The sequence below is a fragment of the Macaca thibetana genome, chromosome 10 (assembly GCF_024542745.1).
Source record: "Macaca thibetana thibetana isolate TM-01 chromosome 10, ASM2454274v1, whole genome shotgun sequence".
Taxonomy (NCBI): domain Eukaryota; kingdom Metazoa; phylum Chordata; class Mammalia; order Primates; family Cercopithecidae; genus Macaca; species Macaca thibetana.
The window spans coordinates 40301489-40323180 of record NC_065587.1 but is presented as its reverse complement, the minus strand read 5'-3'; the positions used below and the strand labels follow the sequence as shown (position 1 = coordinate 40323180).

At 48.2% G+C, this 21692-nt stretch overlaps 2 protein-coding genes across 3 annotated transcripts in view; one reads left to right on the top strand and one right to left on the bottom strand.

The window, feature by feature from the left end:
• ATP5F1E (ATP synthase F1 subunit epsilon) overlaps positions 1–6253 on the bottom strand; it is a 558621-nt gene extending 552368 nt beyond the window's left edge. Inside the window, exon 1 of the mRNA XM_050745567.1 lies at positions 6244–6253. The gene's annotated coding sequence lies outside the window, so the exon portion shown is untranslated. The remainder of the gene's footprint in view (positions 1–6243) is intronic.
• Positions 1–21692, top strand: part of PHACTR3 (phosphatase and actin regulator 3) — a 274576-nt gene that overhangs the window by 8834 nt on the left and 244050 nt on the right. Inside the window, exon 1 of one of the 2 annotated variants that reach the window (XM_050745554.1) lies at positions 19030–19231. The exons of the other annotated variant lie outside the window; for it this stretch is intronic. Coding sequence (XP_050601511.1) covers positions 19114–19231 — 118 coding nt within the window. The 5' untranslated portion in view covers positions 19030–19113. Of the gene's footprint in view, positions 1–19029; positions 19232–21692 lie in introns of those variants that run through there. 2 annotated transcript variants of the gene reach the window in all.

The following is a 21692-nucleotide window of genomic DNA, read 5'->3' as shown; positions in this document are numbered from 1 at the left end:
GCACATTTGGACCTAAGTTCATTGCCACTCACCCAGAGGGCAAACACTAAAAATAGACTCTCTTCACTGCATGAGGTTTCTAATACAAGCTAAGGACTGTGTCTCTCCACTTACGAGTGTCCGAAACAGCTGTATGAACTGCACATTATCCATTTTCCGTGACTAAATCCTCTTAACAACCCTAATTCACTCTAATTCCGGTAACCAAGACACTCCTGCACTCGAGGCTTGGTGCATGTTTCGATTTTTATTTTAATGGCTTTGCTATCTGTGCCTTTTCCTATAATAATCCATGAGAAATCATGATAAATTAACTCCATTATTTTTTTACTGTTTGGTTAAACATTGCGATAATAAAAAATAAGGAAATATTCCTCTTATTTGTAGATTAATGTGATTTCTGACCTAGAGTATTGTGGTCACGGGTGACAGTGCAGAATGTTGTACACTGATCATTTGCGTTGTTTGCTTGGGAGTCACTGCAGTGGGCGATTGGAGAGCAGCCACCCTGCAGTCACTGTGCAGGGACAGTGATAGCCACACCAGCCAGGACCTGTCCTCAGTCCTGCTCACTCATTTACACATCTCTGTGGGAGGTGGGCTCTACCTGGTGTGACCCCATTTGACAGGTGAGGAAAACCAAGGTTGAAAGGGATGGAGTAACATGCCCAAGGTTATAGCTGGTGAGCTGAATTTGAGCCTGGACAGTCTGCTGGATTCTTGGTCGTTTTGTGATCATGTCTGTCATGAACCTGGATTTATATTATATCCCTTTGGTTCTGGAAAGAGTCTGACAGCAAGTCAATGCTTGTTGTTACTGCCTGCTTTGGAAGCCCTTAAAAGATGCCCCAACTCTGGCTGTCCCTGTGGGGTGCCTGTCTTGGAAATGAGCAGGCTGCTGACTGAAAAGAGCCTTTCTCTGCAGATGGGATGTGGTGCCCCACAGGTGGGACCCCGTGTGCCCTACAGGTGGACACTGGGGTGGTTCTCTCCACCTGTCCTCATCTGTGGCTTGTTCCCTTTGTTAGAGTCTTTAGTTGATGTTGGATATGAGCACACCTTTCTTCTGAGGATGGTCTAAGCAGGGTGGAGGAGATGCTGGTTACACAGAGGTAGAAAAAGGACCCTTGGGGCCAGGGGGCAGGTGTGGGGTGTCCCCAACTCTGCCCCGGGTCCCAGTGTGACCTTGTACATGTTCACCCTTCTCTGAGCCTAACTTTCCTGGTGGATGGAATGTGATTCCCAAACCAGTGTTCACAGCCGGACAGGAGGATCACAGGAGAGATGTCTAGCGCTGCCAGGACAATTTACCACCAACTCAGCAGCTAAAGCAACACTGATTTATTGCTACACACAGCCTGTGGGTCAGGGGCGCAGGTGGGCTTGCCTGCTTCCCTCTCTGGGTCTCCGCAGCGCTGTGCTCTTTGCCAGACGCTCTGGGAGAGAATTCACTTCCTACTCATTCTGGTGGTTGTCAGAATTCAGTTCCTTGAGGCTGTAGGACTGAGGTGCCTGTTTTCTTGCTGGTTGTCCGCTGGAGCCGGAGCTGGGGCTAGGGCTGGGGTTGGGGCCCGGGTCAATTTGGTTCTCAGCTCTAGAGGCTGCTGCCTTCCCTGACTGATGTCCACCTTCAAGGCCAGCGAGGGTGGCTGAATCTTCTCAGTCTTCAAATCTCTCCTCCCTCCCTTCCACCCTGTCCACTCCTGCCTTCCCCTCTTCTTCCTAAGTGATTCCATGAGGCCCATCGGGTCTTCCAGGTTCATCTCCATATCTTCAGGTCTCCTGATTATAACCCTGATCCCAGCTGCAAAGGCCTTCACACTGGTGCCTACATTGTGTTTGATCAGGTCACCGGGGGTCAGGAGTCCTGAGGGAATGAATGGCTCTCAAATTCTGCTGTCCATACTGTGGGTACGTGGCTGAGGGCTGCTTGGAGGAACCTCACAGTGGCTGAGGGCTGCTTGGAGGAACCTCACAGTAAAACAACCTCTCACTTACACAGCACATAAACTCCTATGTGAAACTCTGATTTGTAGCACTAATAGTGCACAGGAAGTTTTTTCATTCATTATAGATTTAGCTGCAGGGGGCTTTTGATAAAAAGACTTGGTTGAATATTGTTAAAGTGAATATAGTTAAAACAGATCTGGGATCCGCCCCCTCACTCAGCATTTCTGTCACCCCTGTCCCAGTCCAGGCTGCCCCATCTTTCCCTGTCGGATGCAGCAGCCCCGCACCCCTGGTCCCCGGGGCCATCTCTGCTGTTGCCCACTTTATCCTCTATCTGGTGGCCCCAGTGCCCTTCCAGGAGAGGTCAATCTGCTCTCAGCTCTTCCTGGCTGGAGACCCTCCCAGGTTTCCTGTTTCTCCCAGGATAAAATCCATGCTTCCACTCATGCTGGGTCAAGTCCTGAGGTCAAAGGTCCAAAGGTCAAGCCCAAAGGTCAAGTCCTTTGAGTCCTGAGGCCTGTCCCCACCCTCAGCCTCCTGCCATCTCCCAGTACTGCCCCACCCCACACCCCTGGCTGCTTCTTAGCCCCTCCAACTGCCCTGTGCTTGCTAGTCTTGCCCCTACCACCCCCCACCCCCGTGGCCTGGCCCCCATGCCTGGCACAGGCCCTGTGCTCAGTGAATACTGGTTGAATGAGTGAGCACATGAATTGAGGAATGAGAGACTCAAATGATCAAATATAAAGCAGGGCCTGCATCTCAGGGACACTCCTCCCACCTGGTGAGTCTGCGGTCTTCAGGCCCGTTGCCGAATGAAGGCTCTATTTCCCATCTTTGCTGTGAGTCCCAGGTTTCCATGGGAGCAGAACCTGCCTACCTTGTTCTAATGTCTGCACCTTCACTCCCAGCTGCCGATGGCCCTCCAGGGCCCATCCCCAGGAACAGGGAGGTTCCCTTTATGCCGCAGTGTGTAGACTCATAGATCCCTCCCAAGTAGCAACTGAAAAGAACTAGCAGGGTCTGTGACCCCAAACTGCAGTCTGAAGTACCAGGTGTAATCTTTGTCGCATCCCAAGTTGTGCGACGGCAGAGCCCTCTGCCAAATAGAGAAGTGAATGTTATTCCCCCGTAGGCTTTGGAAAACCCTTGCACAATTATTAATATCTCAGAGTGAAGGCTGGTGAGGGCGCCAGAATTTAATTGCCTACATAATTGCTTTCCCCAAATGCGAAATCCCGATGGACCCACCAGCTTCAGTGTGCACATTGGTTTTAATGAATGGTGGGCGCCAAGAGAGATCACAGCTTCTGTGCAAACACAGACAGCCGTCACTATTTATAGGTTTGTACAGGTTGATTCTTGGGATCATCATTGCTACGGCTGTAGAACGTATGATCTATATTTAAAGCACTACCTGTAAGCCTAGTGCTATGGATTTTCTGTAATTTATAGCTCAGGCTACGAGGCTGCTTTTGAATTGTTACTCTGTAAAGTACTTAATCTAGAGTTGCTGCGATGGAGTGCTGGTGGCATGAATCTGCGCTGTGGTGAGTCCACAAGCTCCATGGACTCTGCTGGGAAAAGAAACAACTCTCTTAAGTATATAAATCCAGTAAACATAGGAAATGTACACATTGCATTGGCAGAAGGAGAACATGTTTGGGTGACAAAGGGCATTATTTAAACATGAACGATCTTCCTTTAAAGGTTAAAGAAGAAAACACCTAATAGTGTGTACAACAATGCTAATTCTAGAAGAGGGTTATAGATTTGCTCTTTTATTTATTATTAACATTCTAATTATATAAATATCTCATGAGCTCCTCCTCCTGGCTAAAATGAAAGCATTTTGAGTAGGGGCACAGGGAGCTCGGACAGTTGCCATCGTGGAGTCCAGGCCCTTCTCTCCACTTCTGTAGGCAGCTGTTTTACCACGGAGGACAGAGATGTCCAGAATATCCGCCCTGTGCTTCCGTAGTCATATGTATTTGTGGGAAATATATGGTACTGGTGAGCGTATATGCACCCATGTGTGCACGTGTGTGCGTGCGTATGATTGTGTTCACCATGAGTGATTATGGCAATGTTATGTTATTCTGTCGTGTACTAGCCCAAGAAATAAGAGCTCCAATGATGTTAGACTACAAAGATCTTTTGCGGTAAGAAGAAGCTGCTGAGTGGCATTCGCTAGTGTGGATATGCCATAGGGCAACCATTCTGCTGTGAGGGACAATTAGGTTGTTTCCACTTGATCGGCCTCATGCATACCTTCCTGTGTTTGGGGTTTCTCTGGAGTAGATGACAAGAACTGGATGAGCTGGGACAGGACATTTTCTATTTGGGCAGATGCAGCCAGTCGTCCTGGTTGCTGGTTTCAGTCCCACCCTGCATTTGTGGTGCCTGTTTCACCACCTCGTCACCAGCATTTGGTGTTAGACTTTCAACTTTGCCTGTTTGTTTATTCTTTCCTTCCTTGGGGACAGGGGATAGAGCCTGGTGGTTAAGAAGGAGGCCTGAGGGGACAGATCCATGCCAACCCTCCTGCTTCCTGGATCCGTGGCCTCCAGGAGCTCTACTGGTTCCTGTCTTAGACTTTTTGGGCTGCAACAACAAAATATCTTAGATGAATAATTTAGAAACAGCAGAAGTTTATTGCTCACTGTTCTGCAGGCTGTGAAGTCCAAGATCAAGGTGCCGGCAGATTTGCTGTCCGGTGAGTGCCGGTTCCTCAGAGATGGTTCCTTGCTGCTACATCCTCACAAGAGAAAGATGTACACAGGGCTGCCTGGACCCTCTTTTATAAAGCACTCATCATTGATGAGGGTGGGGTCCTCATGACCTAATCACCGTCATCTCTGAGCGCTGCGCTGTCCTGTGCAGGACCCATGTCCCGTATGTGGCTGTTGAAATTTATTTTAATGTTAAATGAACTAAAATGAAATGAAATGAAAAATTCAGGTCCTCTGCAGCACGCACCACATTTTAAGCACTCTCAACACTTGTGGCTTCCATGATGAGCAGTGCCACACACGGCATCTTCATTCTCGTAGAACATTCTAGTGCATAGTGCAGTGCCCGGGATGAGGCAGCCTCCCCAGCAACTTGCACCAGCCCCAGCCTGCCCTTGACAGGGCTCTGGCCATTCTTGTCCCTCGCATGGACACATCTCATCCTCTCCGAAGGCCCCTGCTCCTCCCTCCAGGCTGAGCCATCGCAGTCCCTCCCACAGGGCCCCAGTGCTTCAGTTCCCCACTTCTAGTGGCTCCCGTCAGCATCCACTTCACAGGTCTCCACCCGGGCAAGGCTCCTCACTCATCTCCCTGCACCGGCTCTGGTCTTGGCCTCCACATCTTCCTGAGTGACACCATGCGGGGAACTTGATGGGTATTTTAGGGTACAGATGAGGAAGCTGAGGCCTCAGGAAGACCGCTGCAGTGTTTTTGGGTAAAGTGGACCAGGGACCACATTGGGGCACCAGCAACTCCAGCTCCTTATCACGGGAGCCAGGGTGAATTCCTTTCTTTAGGGGATTCTGTCTTCTTTTTCCCACAGTACAGTGCCGTTGGGGGAGAGCTCATGGCTGATCTCACCCATTGAGACCCATTGAGATCCACTGTGACTCCATTTCTGCAAAGCTCTCCAGACCCTTCGCCCATGGCGTCAGGAGAACTGTGAATGTTAAAGGGCTGAGGGTGTCACTGCAGAAACCATGTGGCTCCCTGCAGCAGGGCCAAGGCCTCTGTTACTTTATTTTGTGTTGTTTTTCTATAAAGTGATAGATGTATATGGTAAAAATATAAATAATACAGTAGGATATATGGCAAAAATCAGCTTCTCTTGCCCCTCAACTCTCCAGGCCTCTGGGTCTTCTCTGGCTGCTCCCAGAGAAGTGCTGTCGCTCTAAAAAGTCACCAGTGTTGCCTCTGAATCCTTCTGGAAGGTCTACACAAAACTTTTGTGCACGGCTTTTGAAACACACACACACAGACACAACATTCCCATTCTGTGTATGCTCCCGCACACCTTGATAGTTCTTTTAACAGTATATCACAGCAGTTGCTGTATATGAGCCTACAAATGTCTTCCAAGCAGATCCCATCTCAGGGCCTTTGTATGTTCTGTTCCCCATGCCTGGCATGCCCTTTCCTTAGAGAGCCCTGTGCCTAGGGCTGATTCCCTTATTCCGCTCAAGCCTTTGCACCAGTATTTCTAAACCACGACCCTTGTTTCTTTCTAAGACCAGTGTTAGGTTCACAGCAAAACCGAGAGGAAGGAACAGTGATACTCCATAGACCCCCGTGCCCACATGCATAGCCCCACACATTATCAACATCCCCCACCAGAGCACCTACATGGACTCAGGAACATCACCCGCAGTCCATGGTTACATTAGGGTGTGTTCTTGGTGATGTACATTCACTCATTCTTTAGACCAGTTTGTTCATTTTTTTAAGACAAAATCAGTCAATTTTCAGACAAATTTATAATGACACCTACCCCTCATTATAGTATCATACAGATACTGCCCTAAAACTCCTCTGTGCTCTGCCTATTCATTCCTCTCTTCCTTCTCTGCAACCCCTGGCATCCACTCATCTTTTTGTTGTCTCCATAATCTTGCCTTTTTCAAGAATAGCATAGAGTGGGAATCATACAGTGTGTGGCCTTTTCGGATCGGCTTCTGAATGTGCATTGACATTTCCTCCATATCATTTCATGGCTTTATAGCTCATTTTTTTTGTACTGAATAATATTCCAATGTCTGGATCTACCATAGTTTGTCTACTCACCTGCTGAAGGACATCTTGGTTGCTTCCAAATTTTGACAATTATGAATAACGTTGCTATAAAAAAATTCATGTACAGGTTTTTGTGTAGATATGAGTTTTCGAATTCTTTGTGTAAATACCAAGGAAGGTGATTTCTGGATCGGGTGGTAAGAGGATTTTTAGTTTTGTAGGAAACCACCAAGCTGTCTTCCAAAGTAGCTGCACCATTTGGTATTCTCAGGAGCAGTGAATGTGAATGAGAGTTCCTGTTGCTCCACATTCTCGCCAGCATTTGGTATTGTCAGTATTCTGGATTTTGGCCATTCCGATGGGTGTGTAATGGTCTCTTGTTGTGGTTTCAGTTTGCGTTTCTCTAATGGCATAAGGTTTGAAGCATCTTCTCATGTACTATTTAGCATCTGTAGGTTATTTTGGTGAGATGGTCTATTCAGGCTTTTGGCCCATTTTTAAATCAAATTTTTCATTCTCTTGTTGAGTTTCAAGAATTCTATGTATATTTTGGATAACAGTCCTTTATTAGGTATGTCTTTTACAAATATTTTCTCCCAGTCTTCAGCTTCTCTTTTCAATCTCTTGACAGTGCCTGTACAAAGTAGACTTTTTTTTATTTTAATGAAGTCCAGTATATAAATTCTTTCTTTCAAGGATGATGCCATAATATTGTATCTAAAAGGTCCTCACAAAACATAAGGTTTTCTAGACTTTTCTCCTATGTTACCTTCTAGGAGTTTTACATTTTTTTGTTTTACATTTAGTTCTATGATATATTTTGAATTAATTTTTGTGAAGGGTATAAGGCCTATGTCTAGATTCAGTTATTTTTTGCATGTGGATGTCCACCTGTTTGAGAACATTTGTTGAAAAGACTTTCTTTTCTCCATTATATCATCTTGGATCCTTTGTCAAAAATCAGTTGACTATATTTACGTGGATCAATTCCTGAGCTCCCTATTCAGTTCCACTGATTTATTTGTCTGTTTTTCTGCCAATATCACACTGTCCTGATTAATGTAGCTTTATAGTAAGTCTTAAAGTCAGGAATGCCAGTCCTCCAACTTTATTCTTCTCCTTCAACAATGTGTTGGGTATTCTAGGCCTTTTGCCTCTCCATATAAACCTTAGGTTCAGTTTGTGAATAGTCACAACTGATTTTGACTGAGATTGCATTGAATTTATGGATCAAATAGAGAAGAACTGACATCTTGACAGTATTGAGCAGACTTCCCATCCATGAACATGGATTCTCTCCCCACTTATTTGGTTCTTTGATTTCTTTCATCACAGTTTTGTAATTTTCCTCAAATCTTATACATATTTTGTTAGATGTATACCTAGGTATTTTATTTTTGGGGGTGACTTGCTCATTGCTGGTTTATAGAAAGAGGTTAACTTCTGTATGTTATCCTTGTATCTTACAACCTTGCTATAATAATTTATTAGTTTCACGGGGCTTTTTGGTAGAGTTTTTTTTTTTTTTTTATTTTCTACATAGATTTTCATGTCATTTGTGAACAAAGACAGTTTTATTTCTTCCTTCCTAATCTAGGTACTTTTTTTTTTTTCCTTTTCCTGTCTTATGGCATTAGTTGAACTTGAACAATGTTGAACAGACACACAATGTTGAAAACCTGTCTGAGTTTTGTCAGATTGTGTCTTTCAAGCAGTTGGGTCATTTCATCTAGGCCGTCAAATTTGTGGACATAGAATTGTTCAGAGTATTCCGTCATTATCCTTTTAATGTTCATGGGATCTGCAATGTGTGTTCCCTCTTTCATTTCTGATATTAGTAACTTGTGTCCTCTCACTTATGTTCTAGTCTAGCTACAGACTTAACAATTTTATTGATTTTTTTCAAAGTATCAGTTTTTGGTTTCATTGATTTTCTTTATTGATTTTCTATTTTGAATTTCATTGATTTATGCTCTAATTTTTATTATTTTTGTATCTCCTTGCTTTGGATTTAATTTGCTCTTCTTTTTCTAGTTTACTAAGGTAGAACCTTAGATAACCGATTTTAGATCTTTTTCTTTTCTAGTATATACATTCAATGTTACAAATTTCACTCTAAACATTGCTCTCACTGCACTCACAAATTTTCATAAGTTGTATTTTATTTTTGTTTAGTCCAAAATATTTTTAAATTTCATTTGAGATTTCTTCTTTAACCTGTGTGGCGCATGAGGTGTGTTTTTCAATCTCCATGTTTTGAGATTTTCCAGTTATCTTTTTGTTATTGATTTCTAGTTTAATTTCACTGCGGCCCAAGAGCAGATATTGTGTGATTTCTTTTACATTTATTAACGTGCCGGGCATGGTGGCTCACACCTGTAATACCAGCACTTTGGGAGACCAAGGCGGGCAGATCACGAGGTCAGGAGTTCGAGACCAGCCTGTCCAATATGGTGAAACCCCGTCTCTACTGAAAAAATACAAAACTTACTGGTCGTGGTGGTAGGCGCCTGTAGTCCCAGCTACTTAGGTGGTTGAGGCAGGAGAATGGCTTGAACCTGGGAGGCGGAGGTTGCAGTGAGCTGAGATCATGCTGCCGCACTCCAGCCTCTCAAAAATAAAAATAATAAATTTGTTAATGCGAATTTTGTGTCCCAGAATGTGGTCTATCCTGGTGAATATTTCATGTGAGCTTGAGAAGAATGGGTATTCCACTGTTGTTGGGTGAAGTGGTTTATAGATGTCTGTTACATCCAGGTGATTGATGGTGCTGTTGAGTTCAACTCTGTCGTTACTGATTTTCTGCTTGTGGGTCTGTTCGTTTATGATAGAGGGGTGTTGCCGTCAACAACTTTAATCATGCATTCATCTATTTTTTTCTTTGAAGTTCTGTCAATTTTTGCCTCATGGATTTTGACGTCTGTCATTAGGTGCGTACATGTTAAGGATTGTTTTGTCTTTTTGGAGAATTGACTCCTTTATCATTATGTAATGCCTTTTGTTGTCCCTGGTAGCTTCTCTTGCCCTGAAGTCTGCTCTGCCTTTCTTCTTTACTTTACTTTTAATTTTTACTCTTAATTGTAAGATTCATGTTGAAAAGTGCACATACCATAAGCATTCATCTTGATGAATTTTCACCAAGTGAACACACCTCTGTAGGCGGAACCCAGTTCAAGAAACAGAACATAACCTGGATCCCAGAGCCCCCTGTGTCCCCTCTTAACAAAATCCCTCCTCCATGGGTAGCTATTCTCTGCAGTCTAACACCATCAAGTAGTGTTGTCTGGTTTTTATTTTTCTTTGTTTTCTTTTTTCAGACAGAGCTCACTCTGTTGCCCAGGCTGGAGTGCAGTGGCATGATCGTGGCTCACTGCAACCTCCACCTCCTAGATTCAAGCGATTCTCCTGGCTCAGTCTCCTGAGTAATTGGGACTACAGGCACACAGTACCATGCCTGGCTAATTTTTTTGTGTGTATATTTTTAGTGGAGACAGGGTTTCACCATGTTGACCAGGCTGGTCTTGAACTTCGGACCTCAAGAGATCTGTCCACCTTGGCCTTCCAAAGTGCTGGGTTACAGGCAGGAGCCACCATGCCTGGCCCTGGTGTTGAACCTTCTGTAAATGGAATAAAATAGAGCATAGTCTTCTTCAATGGAATATTGTGATACCCAGGTTTTTGTCTGATTAATTTCACTGTTGTATGGTATTTCATTTTGTGAATATAGTACACTTTAATGCCTGTTCAAATTCTTAGGTTAAAAATTTCAAAAACGTTTTATTGTCTGATAATTATCTTTGATTTGGATGAGTTATTCTGCATGTGACACCTCTGGACACCGGCATGCATAGTTTGTGCATCTGCTGAGCAAATTCCTCTGTGTCCTTCCGAGGTCTGCACAGCTGGGCGGTGGAGTATTTTTGCATCTGTTTTGTGTACTGCTTGATTGCCAGTGCCTGGTGCATAGCAGATACTCAACAAATATAGGTCACGTGCAGGTACCAATGCAAGGCCATTTCCTGGAGCTTGCCTGAGCTTCCCAGCCTGGCCAGTGGCTCTACACACTCCTACCTCTCCATGCTGTGATGGTGTCGGGCATGCCTTACCCCTTCACCATGCAGACTGGGCCAGGCCATCCTGTGCCTGGCAGCACACAGGACAGGACCTGGCGTGGTTTCAGTGTTTGGTGCATGTTTGTTGAGCAAATGTCTGCTTTGTAAGCCAGGGTTGCTGGTAGAGATTTTGGTGGGTTAGGGAGGCCAGAGGGATGAGCTGGAGCTGGTGTTATGGAAAGAATGTAGGAGTCCTTTTCTGTCCTGTTGCTAACCCTTGTTAAATACCCTATCTGAGCCGCAACTTCATTGTTTGTAAAAAGAGGATGATTAGTCCAGCCTCACAAGATTATAAATCAATGCATGCGAGGTCCTTGGTAAGCTCTAGGCTCTACAAAACTGCTGTCATCAGTAATCTTGTTACCTCCTCCTCTTCCTTTCATACTTCCTCCTCCTTTTTCATCATCGTAAGTGACTTTTCAGGGAACCCAGCATAAGCATGAGGTTCTTGCCTGTGTGAGTTGGGGTATATTTGATGCAATAACAGACTGAGCTCTGGAGCTGATGACATGGGATCCAGTCCTGGCTTTGCAGGTTTGTGACCTGGGGCAAGTACTTAAGAACTTTGCCTCTCATTTTTCTCATTTGCTAAATGGGACAATCACAGTTCTACCTGATTTGGGTAGTTTCGGCATTAGCCAAGTCAATCATTGTAAAGTTTTTAGGACAATGACTGGCACATGGTAAGAGCTAAGTGTTAAGTAAATGAAAACCCAACCATCAGAGGCCTGTGCCAGCAGGATGTTTGGTCCCTTTACAAGAGATCAGGGAGGAGACGGGTGAAGGTCTTCCTCTGCTGTTAGCGTTTCATCCTCGTGTGTGTCACTACAGGGTCACAGGCTGGCTGCTGCAGTTCCAGGCCCCACAGGGCACTCCAGGGCAGGAAGCAGGAATGCAGTCAGGACTGCAAACTGCACCTGCAATGGTGACAAATGCCTTTTCTGTAAGTGGCTCTCTCTGTCTATCAGCAGTCTTTCCCAGAGCCCTCAGAAGCCTGTTCTTCTGCTTTCATTAGCTAGAGTCGGAGCATGCAGTGTCTGTCACTGCATGGGGGGACCCAGGATGGAGGAAAAGTCACCTGGATGGAGGTCTACAGCCGTATGCTGTCAACATACAAGGTGGGTCAGTGGCCCATGACACAAGAGTGCAGGGGCCAGTGCGGCTGCTTTCCGCCTTCCCTGTCAAAAGCCTCCCAGCGCTGGGTGGTGTTTCTCTGCTCCGGGTTCTGTCTTCTATTTCTGCTGCCTCATAGGCTCCTCTCCCAGTCACCTGGATGTGCTGGGGGCACAGAAGGAGAATATCAAAGGGCAGATGGTCTCGCACAAGGAACTTTTTGTTTTGCTAATGGTGAAAGCATATTGAGGGCTTCTGTGTGCTGTGGCAAATGCCCAAACCCTGTAAGGTAGGTTCTCTTCTTCTCACTTACACCCCGAGGCTCAGCGCGGCCGCACAGTCAGAAAATGTTGGGACCCGATCTTGTGCCTGGCTCTGTGGCTCCTGCCCTAGACAGCTTGAGTGGACTTGATCCTAAGGAGGGCTGGGCACATCTCCAGGAAGCCATGGGATGCCCACACCACATTTTTTGAGGGCAACTCTGGCTGCCAATGCCTTTCAGGGCAGAAGCCAGGAATGGCAAAATCAGGGATTTGGTTCTAGAAGAGCTGAGTGTGTTGTTTTTAAAAAGCCTTGGTTGGCATTGCATTGAGCACCACTCTGGGTAGTCTATGGTCACAGCTCTAGGTAGAGAGTCCCTCAAGGATGTGGTCAAAGGTGCAGGAAGTGAAATTCAAGGTTATGTCATCAAGCCGGGTCCAAGGACCATTCCCACCCGCCACTACTTCAGGTGTTGTTTTCCCAGGTGCCCAGCAGAGGGCGCAGCTGCCCACCTAACGAACCTGGCCTCCGGCAGCGTGGTTGTTTTGCCTTCATCTTTTCTTGGGTCCTGAAACTCCCACACTGGTGTTTTGCCTTCTTGTTTCTCTTTAGATGGTTCCCTATGAGTTTAGCCTGAGATGGTGGCTTGAGCAGTTCTTCTTAAGCATTTGAAGTTTGCTGAATGAGTTATTTTTACATTAAGGGTGAAGAAGAGTTCCCTGGAGCCCCAGAGAAGAAACCAGATTGTCCTGGGGGACTGAGGCAGCAGAGGGAGGGTGAGCCCCTCAGTCCCACAAAGCCTGGAGCCAGCTTGGACCGTGGGGAGGCTGAGCCTTCACTCCTGGAGCAGGGCAGTTGCCTGGATAGGCTCCGCCATGCACATTCATTCATTTATGCATCAATGGATATTTATGTACTGGGAGACTACGACCTCCCAGGCACATTCTTGGGTGAACAAACACAACAAAAATCCCTGTGCCTGTGGAGCTGACATTGCCACCATCCAGGTCCTTGGCCCCTCAGCTCCTCCAGGGGCCTTCAAGGCTGCCAGGGCCCTAGGAAAGCAGTTGGTAGCATAAGAAAACTGCAGAATTGAGCTAACGTCTAAGTGTCTGCAAGAAGTAGCCTCAGGCCAGTGGTTGGTTTCAATTTACAACCCCATTGCGACACACTCTGGATGCCTTAAAAGTGTGTTCAGTTGGATTGGAATGGCCCTTCAGAAGTTGGGTTTACCTGGAGCTGAAGACCCACGGTGGGTGGGTCTCAGGAGAACAACCACCATGGTTGGTTTAACAGCTGCCCTTTGAGCCATGGAAAGGCCACGATGGAACTGTGACCATGCTCATTTGCAACTGGTATGAGCATATGACCTTCCATTGCCTGCCCTGATCAAGTAGATGGTGCCTGTGAGTATCAATGGTTGTTGAGCCAGGGCAGCAGACTTTTCCACATCACCCCAAAGGCTGCTTGTCAAATGGAGCTCCTCCTCTTTTCTGCCTCATCCCTCCCTAATCTGATCCTTCCCACCCAGGAAATAGCATCACACCCACCCTGTTGTCAATATCAGACTTGTTGGTTACCTCAGTTCTACCCCGTCATAAATGGTTAATTAGACAGCAAAAAAAAAAAACCCTGGAGGTATTCTTGGCTTCTCTCTCTAGTCCCCCGTAGCTCAGCCATCGCAAACCTGTGGGAGCCACCTTCAGAGGACACTGAGTCCAACCTGTTGGGCGCCTCTGACTATCCCTGCTGGGCCAGGCTGCTGCCATCACCCACCAGGATGATTTCCAGCCTCCTAGTCCATCCTGCTGCTTCCTCCCTTGCCCCATGTGTCCCTTGTCTAACAGCAGCCAGAAGGATGCTCTGGAGACCCACCACTGCCTCAGTGGCTTTCTACCATCCTTGGAACAAAATCAGGTTCTTCCTGAGGTTCATGAGATGTTGCATGGTCTGGGTCATCACCTCTCTGTGGCCGCAGACCCTTGCTCTGGCCTCTTTGCAGGAACTTCAGGGCTCCATGCTGCTCCCACCTCACGGTCTTTGCTCAGGCTGTTCCCTCTGCCCGGGGCACCCTTCCTCACTTGCATGTCCAGTTGGCTTCCATTGGCCCTCGCACTTCCAGAGCATCGCTTCTTCAAAACAGGCTCCCTCTCTGCTCCAGATGAGTTATCCTGCATTCTGTACTCATTGAAATTGATTGATCCATTGATTCATATTAGTCAATCTTGTCTTCTGTGCTAGACCTCAAGCTCCACAAAGCCAATGTGCAATCATGTCTCATTCATGATGGTGTTCCTGGCAAAGTGCCTGTTTGGGCACAGAATAGATGCTTAGGAAATGTTGGATGGTTGGATGCATCCATTGGTCTGTACCTGCTTTAAGAATAAGACCAACTTGGGAGGTGTGTGGGGGTGGAGTTGGTCTTGGGGTACCATTCCTCACCACTCCCTAATGAGCGGGAGTACCTCATACCTGCACTGTGTGTTGGAGGGAGTCTGCCATCCCTGAGCCATCTTTGCAGTGATGTGCTCCCTGGCTGCCCCTGGGCAGAGGAAACTGCCTTTGCCTTTGCAGTTTTGTGAGTTTTGAAGGGGACTTGGGCAAATTGGACTGACTTTGTCCCACCTTTGTGGTTCTTCAGGGAGTGGTGTTGGCTTATCAGGGCTGCCCTGAGTCAGGAAATGGCTTTGGATTTTCTGACCAAGGCGATCAAGGAGCAGAAGGAGGGCCCCTCGATGAGCTTCTATCTGATCTGGAATCTGGGTGGAGACGGAGGGTTTCATTGTGATTATGCCCACCAGGGCAAGAAGCGGAACCCAATCCTCCAAATTCAAACCTCAGCCTAGTGCCTCTATGTGCTTTTTTTTTTTAAAGCTTTATTGAAAGAATTTACATACCATTAAGTTCATGCATTTAAAGTATAAAATTCAGTGGTTTTTAGTATATTTACAGAGTTATAAAACCATCACCATAATCTAATTTTAGAACATTTAGAACATTTCTAGCACTCAAAAAAGGAACTCTGTAGCCATTAGCAGTCAGCCCTTCTCTTCCCCCGCTCCTTATCCTCAGCATCCACAGATCTGCTTTCTGATTTGATGGACATTGCATATAACTGGGTTCATGTGGCATGTGGCCTTTTGTCACTGCTTCTTTTACTTGTGTAATGTTTTCCAGGTTCATCTGCATTGTGGCACATGTCAGCTCGTCCCTCCTTTTCATGGCTGCATATTGTCCTACAGTAAGAATGGGCCACATTTTATTTACCCATTTATCAGTCCATGGACGTTTGGGTTCTTCATAATTTTTTGGCCATTATGAAGCTTTGTTCGCTCCAATAGGATTTCTGCAGTGGCCTTCCAAATCCATCCCTTGCCAGGGATCTTGTTGAGGAGGGACAGTTGGTGACTTTCACAAAAACCTCTTGAGGGCCCTCAAGGCTGGAAACCCTCCTCCAAACAGGTGCCTTTCGCACACCATGGGGGCCAGATCCTCACAGGTTTCAAGCCAGTCATGGTCTGGAGATGACCGACTTTGAAGGCCAAAATCTCTCCTGCAGGCAATTTACCTGGAGACCTTATTATTTTCCATTGATCAGTAGAGGTGGGATTGCTAACTTTTTTAAATTTAAAACTATTTTTAGTATGGAACATCTCAAAGCCAAAGAATAATATAATGAACAGCTCCATCTCTACCTACCTTTAACAAACCACAGTGCTTTGCTAAAATATATACTTCTAAGAAATAAAACCTGGTTGCATCTCATCTTCCGCTTCCCCACTCCATGTGGGCTCCTGAGCTCAAATGCCAAGTCTTACCCTTTTACATGTTTTTAATCCTCATCCATACACAGTTTGGTGGAGTAGGTGAATGGGTGCTGCAGTGTAAACCATCTGAAGGGACTAGGGATAATTTCTGGTGGCACACGGACAAGGCAGTAACATTGGCTTAGATAGAAAGTTCCTTCTGGTAACATTGAGAAGGATGTCTCTATTCGGTGCCTGCCTGGCTGACCTCCTCTCTCACCCTTGGGGCCTTTTTAACCACACAGGAGCCAGCTCAGGCCAAGAGTGGACTCAGGTATTGAGTTAGCACTGTGGTCCTTCCCACCAATGCCAGTCAGCGAGGCTGTGCTCCATCAGTCCTATTGAAGGCTTCCTTTAACATGCATGTCGGCCCGGTGTGGAGGTGCACACCTGTACTCCCAAGTACTCAGAAGGCTGAGGTGGGAGGATTGTTTGAGCCCAGGAGTTCGAGGCTGTAGTGCACTGGGATTGCCCCTGTGAATAGCCACTGCACTCCAGTCTGAACAACAGAACGAAACTCTAAAAAAAAAAAAAAAAAAAAAAAAAAAAAAACCAAAGAAAGAAAGAAAGGAACAACAAAAAAAGAGAGTGAGAGAAAGAAAAGAAAAATGTGTTTAGGTGCAAAGAGTTGATTTAAAGACAGATCTTAATGGAAGGATAGGTTTTAAATAGGGAAGGCTAAAAAACGTAGGGGTGGTTGGCAAATGACAGACAGCTGGAGACCTCTGGTATGAACTTTCTCCTCTCCCCCACCTATAGCCAGTCTCTGGCCTCTATCCCTTCCTACCGGTCACCACCATCTCTGCACCTGCCACGGCTGGGTCAGCTGCAGGCTTCCTTCCAATGGAACTGAACTGTCTCAGGTGTTCACTCACCCAGACTCAGAAGGGGCCCAAGAAACCTTCCCGTGGGGCCGGTACTCAGTGTGTCAGGAGAGCCCCTGGGGACTTGGAGTGGGAGGTGTTGAATACCCACTTGGAGAGACCCTGGGCCCAGAGCATTTGCTGTGGTCCAGCTCTTCCATGTGCTGGCTTGTGGCCTGGGCAAGAGTGCTCACCTCTCGAAGTTGCCCTCATCTCAAAAGTGGAGACCACAGAAGCTCTCACCTACCAGGGCAGTTGTAGGAAGGAATGAGGTCCCCATGCAAAATGCTCAGTCCAAGGCTGGCAGGCCACATCACCATCCAGCCAGCACATTTTTATGTGGCTAAAACGTATCTATTCCTAGCAGTTTCCCACCAGTTTCCTCTTTGTTTCCTGGTCTTAATTGCCAACTGTAATTAGATGATTATTTGGGCATCTTATTAGTGTGTTGGTGACCATTCTCGGCTTCACCCTCCCCCTTTCCCAGAAGACTCAAGGAGCTGGGGCGTCTCTGTGTTTGTGCACTGCTAGGTCGCTAATGCCTGGTGTGGTGCCTGGCACACACTTGACTCTGCACATAGTCTGAATGAATGAATGAGTCCTTTCTTTAGAGGTGATCGATGCTGCTGAAGTAGCTGCTGCTAAGAGCCCAAAGCTCTGTATGGAGTGAACATCCACTTTATTCCTCCTCCCCACCACCACTCCGCTCAGTTCTGTCCTTGGCACTTAACCGGGACTTTGTCCACACTGCCAGCGCTCACACTGCACTCCCAGGCCCTGCTGTAGGTGCTAATCTGATGGGGGCAGCCTCAGGGAGGGCTCTGTCCCCAGCAGGAGGACCCTTGGTGAACAACTCTCCCCGCTCCCCCCACCCCCCTGCCCCAGTTCCAGCACCTGCAAAGGGCACTTGGATCGGGGCTGCCCCATGGGGTTGTTTGAGAAACTAAAATGGGGGTGTCCTCCCCCAGGTGTCTCTATGGCCCTTGAATCCTGATGTCTGTTGAAATGCCTCCTCCTCTGGGCACCTTCCAGGACCAGGCCAGGTGACAGCACCATTCCAGCCCCCTCTCTACCCTTTCCTGGACTTTCTTCCTTCCCTGCCCTGGCTGGGAAGCAGCAGCTGCCTGCCTGTGTTCACCCCACACCACCTCCGGGGTTGTGAGATTCGCTCCTTAGCACCCTGGAGGACACCTCTGTGAGATCTGTGAGTGGCAGCCCTAGGTGGTGTCGCCTCCCGTGCCTGGCCCCTCCGGTTCCTAAGGGCGTCTGAGGAAAAGCCTTATTGGAAAGCGCCCGTGCCCTCCTCCCTCTCCCTCCCCGGCAGGGAGGAGGGTTCAGAGCGAGGGTTCGGAGTGTCGTGTGGGGGTTCCCTAGCAGGCCCAGGCCAGGTGGTTGCGGGAAAGAAGCCTCGGGTCGCTCCCCTCTGGTGCCGGGGTGGGCGCGTCGGGACCCTCTGGCCTCCGCGTCCCAGGAGAGGAAGGACCAGGGAAACCAGCTGCCTGCAGCTGCTGGGGAATTTAGGGGCCCTCAGGGTTCCCTTTTGTCCGGGAGGGCAGGAAGCGGGACTAGGAAGCTTTCTTGTTTCTAGAGCACAGGTTGGTGGGGTGGGCGGCTCCTAACCCGGGGTCCAGCCCCGCCTCCCCCACCCCGGCTCGCGGTCCAGGTATGAGCGACCCCTCCCTGTGGCCACGCGCCTTCTCACGCCCCTCTCCCGTGACGTCATGCTCCTCTCGCGCGGCATGATGGGAGAATCCTAATGTTTTCCAACAGATGCTCCAAGAACAGCTTTCAGATTAAAGCAATTGCAAGAGCAAAGATTCTTCTTTTTCCCTTTTTTTTCTGGGGGGGTGGGGGGTGGGGTGGGGGGAGGGAGCGCCCCCAGACGTTCCAGGACATCACCCCCTGCCCCAAGCACGCAATAAACACTGACAAGAAAAAGTTTTTATTTCCTGGTTCAACTTTTTTTTTTTTTTTCCTGGAATATATAGACTGAAGAATGGGAATAAACACGAATAAATAACAAAGCGAGGCCGCGCACGCCGGGATGCGCCTGGCTGCAGCCAGCGAGGCTATTGTCTCCCCGCCCTAAAGCCAGCCCCGGCGTGTTTCTCCAGCTCTTTTCCTTTCCCGGCCCTCTATTTTTTTTTTTTTTTTAATTTTCTTTTTTAAAAAGACGCCCCCTCCAGCCCCCTCGCCGGTGACCTTGGCCGCCTCGGATGCTCTGACTCCACGCGGCTCGCTCTAACTTGCCCCCGCGCCGGCCGGGCCCATGGCCGCGTCGGAGGACGGGAGCGGCTGCCTCGTGTCGCGGGGCCGCTCGCAGAGTGACCCCAGCGTCCTCACCGACTCCTCGGCCACCTCCTCCGCGGACGCCGGGGAAAACCCAGGTAACGGGCTGGGCGGGGGGCGGCGGGCGGTGTCGGGGAGGCCCGAGGCAGGTGGCCCTGGGAGCAGGACCCCGCGCGGCTCCGCGCCCCGCCTGCATTCGGGGAGCCGCAGCAGGAACCGGCTCTCGGCCCGAGGTTCCTATCCCCAGTCTCGCAGGGCTGGGACGCTCGGAGCCCTTTGTCCATAAAAGAGCTGATTTCCTGGGTAGAGCCGGGCGCTGCAGCCTCCCCTCCTTTCCGTTTGGTGAGCTCTGCCGGCCCCTCGAAGGGGGCTTCCCTTCCTCGGGTGCTGACCGGCTGGGGGAAGATAGGCAGAACCGTGGCCGCCTCCGCCCAGCGCCGATTCTGGGCCCTTCCCTCCCTCCCCACGGCCGGGCCCCAGCTCCGGACGTTCCCGCTTGGGCATCCGCTCCTGGAGGGCAGCGCTCCGCAGCTGAGGCCACCGCGCTGAGGGTTTCCACCGGGCGCCTGACTCCAGCGGGGCCTGGCGCACCTGGGCGCGCCAGCCCCCGGACAGGTGTGCTGGGCAGAGCCGCCGGCAGGGAGAGGAGGGGCGTGCGCCAGGACAGAGCCCGGTTTCGTGACAGTGTGTGGACTCCGTCCACTCTTCCACCCCCATGGCAGCGTTGATTGTTTAGGTGAAAAACCGGTCACAAAGGCGTCTATAGGGCTTGATTGATTACTTTCCAGAGAGGAAGAAAGGCCTAATAAAGCAGGAGGGGGGTGGGCTGTGTGCGCCTGTCACCATGGAGACGCAGGAAGCAAAGTGATCATTAAAACCTCTCTCCACCAGAAGGCAATTTTCACTTCACAGGGAGAAGTCTGGGCTTCTGAAATGTAGGGTTCAAAAAAAGAATCAAAGCTGGTGTTTTGGTATCAAGCCACAGGACTCAGTTTTGTGTCTCAGAGAAGCACAATTCCTTCGTAGATTCTGTTTTGATAACAAGTTGCTTTGCCTGTCTTTGAGGACTTATTCTCTCTAAATGCAACAACCCCAAATGGGGACTTGATCATGTTAAATGGTGGGCATCAAAGTAGAGATAATCCCTGGGGCCCGAAGACTGGCTTTGTGGGGAGGGATTCCTTCACTGGAACACATCAGAGCTTCCCGATAAACTGCCTAGAGGACCCATTACAGGCAGCTGTGTGGGCACTGGAGCCCCCCCCCCCCATTTGAAAATTTAAACAATAAACCCGTGCAAGTATTGGAAGATTTCTTTGTTAAGACTATTGACACTGTGTCACTTGGTCAAACTAAGGTACCAGCCTGAATAAATCTCTGACTTTTCTTTATCTGGGAGGGCAAGTTAATTTCCTTAGAGTTTCAAGCAGAGGCTGCCATAGCAGACCCTTAAGGCTTTAATTAATCCTTTTACTAGGAATGGGGGATTCAGCCTTCAGCACTCCATGATGGATTGCCTTTCTCTGGGTTGGAGAGGCGCATCCACAACTGTTCCAATCATGGAAGTTGAGTGGCTCCTCGTGAGAATCCTTCTCAGCTCTCTTTGTCTCCCTGGCAGTAAAAGGAAGCAAACTTGAAATGGAAATTATGGAGGACTTGGCTTTTTGGCTGTCTGTGAGTTTATGCCTCTGTGGGTGGGAGCGGAGGGTTGGGCAGGTGGTGCTGGTCCATGAGGGAAGGAGGAGGAAGGGCTGGGATGCCTGTGATTAGGTTATGCGTGAGAGGGCGCAGGCTTGAACTCTCCTCTGGTGCAACTGGTCAAAATGGGACTCAGGGAGCAGGTGTCAGAGGTGAAAAGTCTAAAGTATGTGCAATTCTGTGAGCAGTAAAACCTTACTAAAAAGCACCAAGCAATTAAGTATGTATGGATTGTGTGAAGCGGATTGTGTTTCTGTTCTAGCAGAAAGATAATCAGAATCATCAAGTTGGAAAGAACTTGGAAACTTGATGGAGGAAGGGCAGACTTGGAATATTTTCTGTAAGCACCTTGCCTGGCTGGCCTGTTGTGTGCCTGCATACCTCTTTTGATGGTGGACTCACTTCTTCCTGATGTAGTGCATGCTTGTCTTTGGGCAGATCTGTTGAAGAATTCTTTTTCCAGTGGTTCCAAGGGGTCTGGTATTCACCAGTCCTGATGGGATCTTCTCCTGCTGCGTGTTACTCTGGGCTTTGAGAGAGCCTGAGGTTTTAGGTATTGAAACAACCTCAATCACTTCTTGAAAAGTCTAGGCCCTTCACCAGCTCTCCCTAGATGGCCTCCCTTATTTGTCCACCTGCTGCTCTAATGTGAGACTCCTGAAAATTGAACGTGGAACTCCAGCTGTGGAATAACCTCACACAGAGTAAAGAAGCAGAGCTGTCTCCTCCCATCTAAATTCTATAATTTAATGAAAGAGTCCAAGGTTGCGTTCACCCTTTCCCTGCAAAGGAATTTTTAATGCATCAATATTCCCTTTGCAAAGACTCCAAGCATTCCTCGAAAGGTGAGCTATGTTTTGA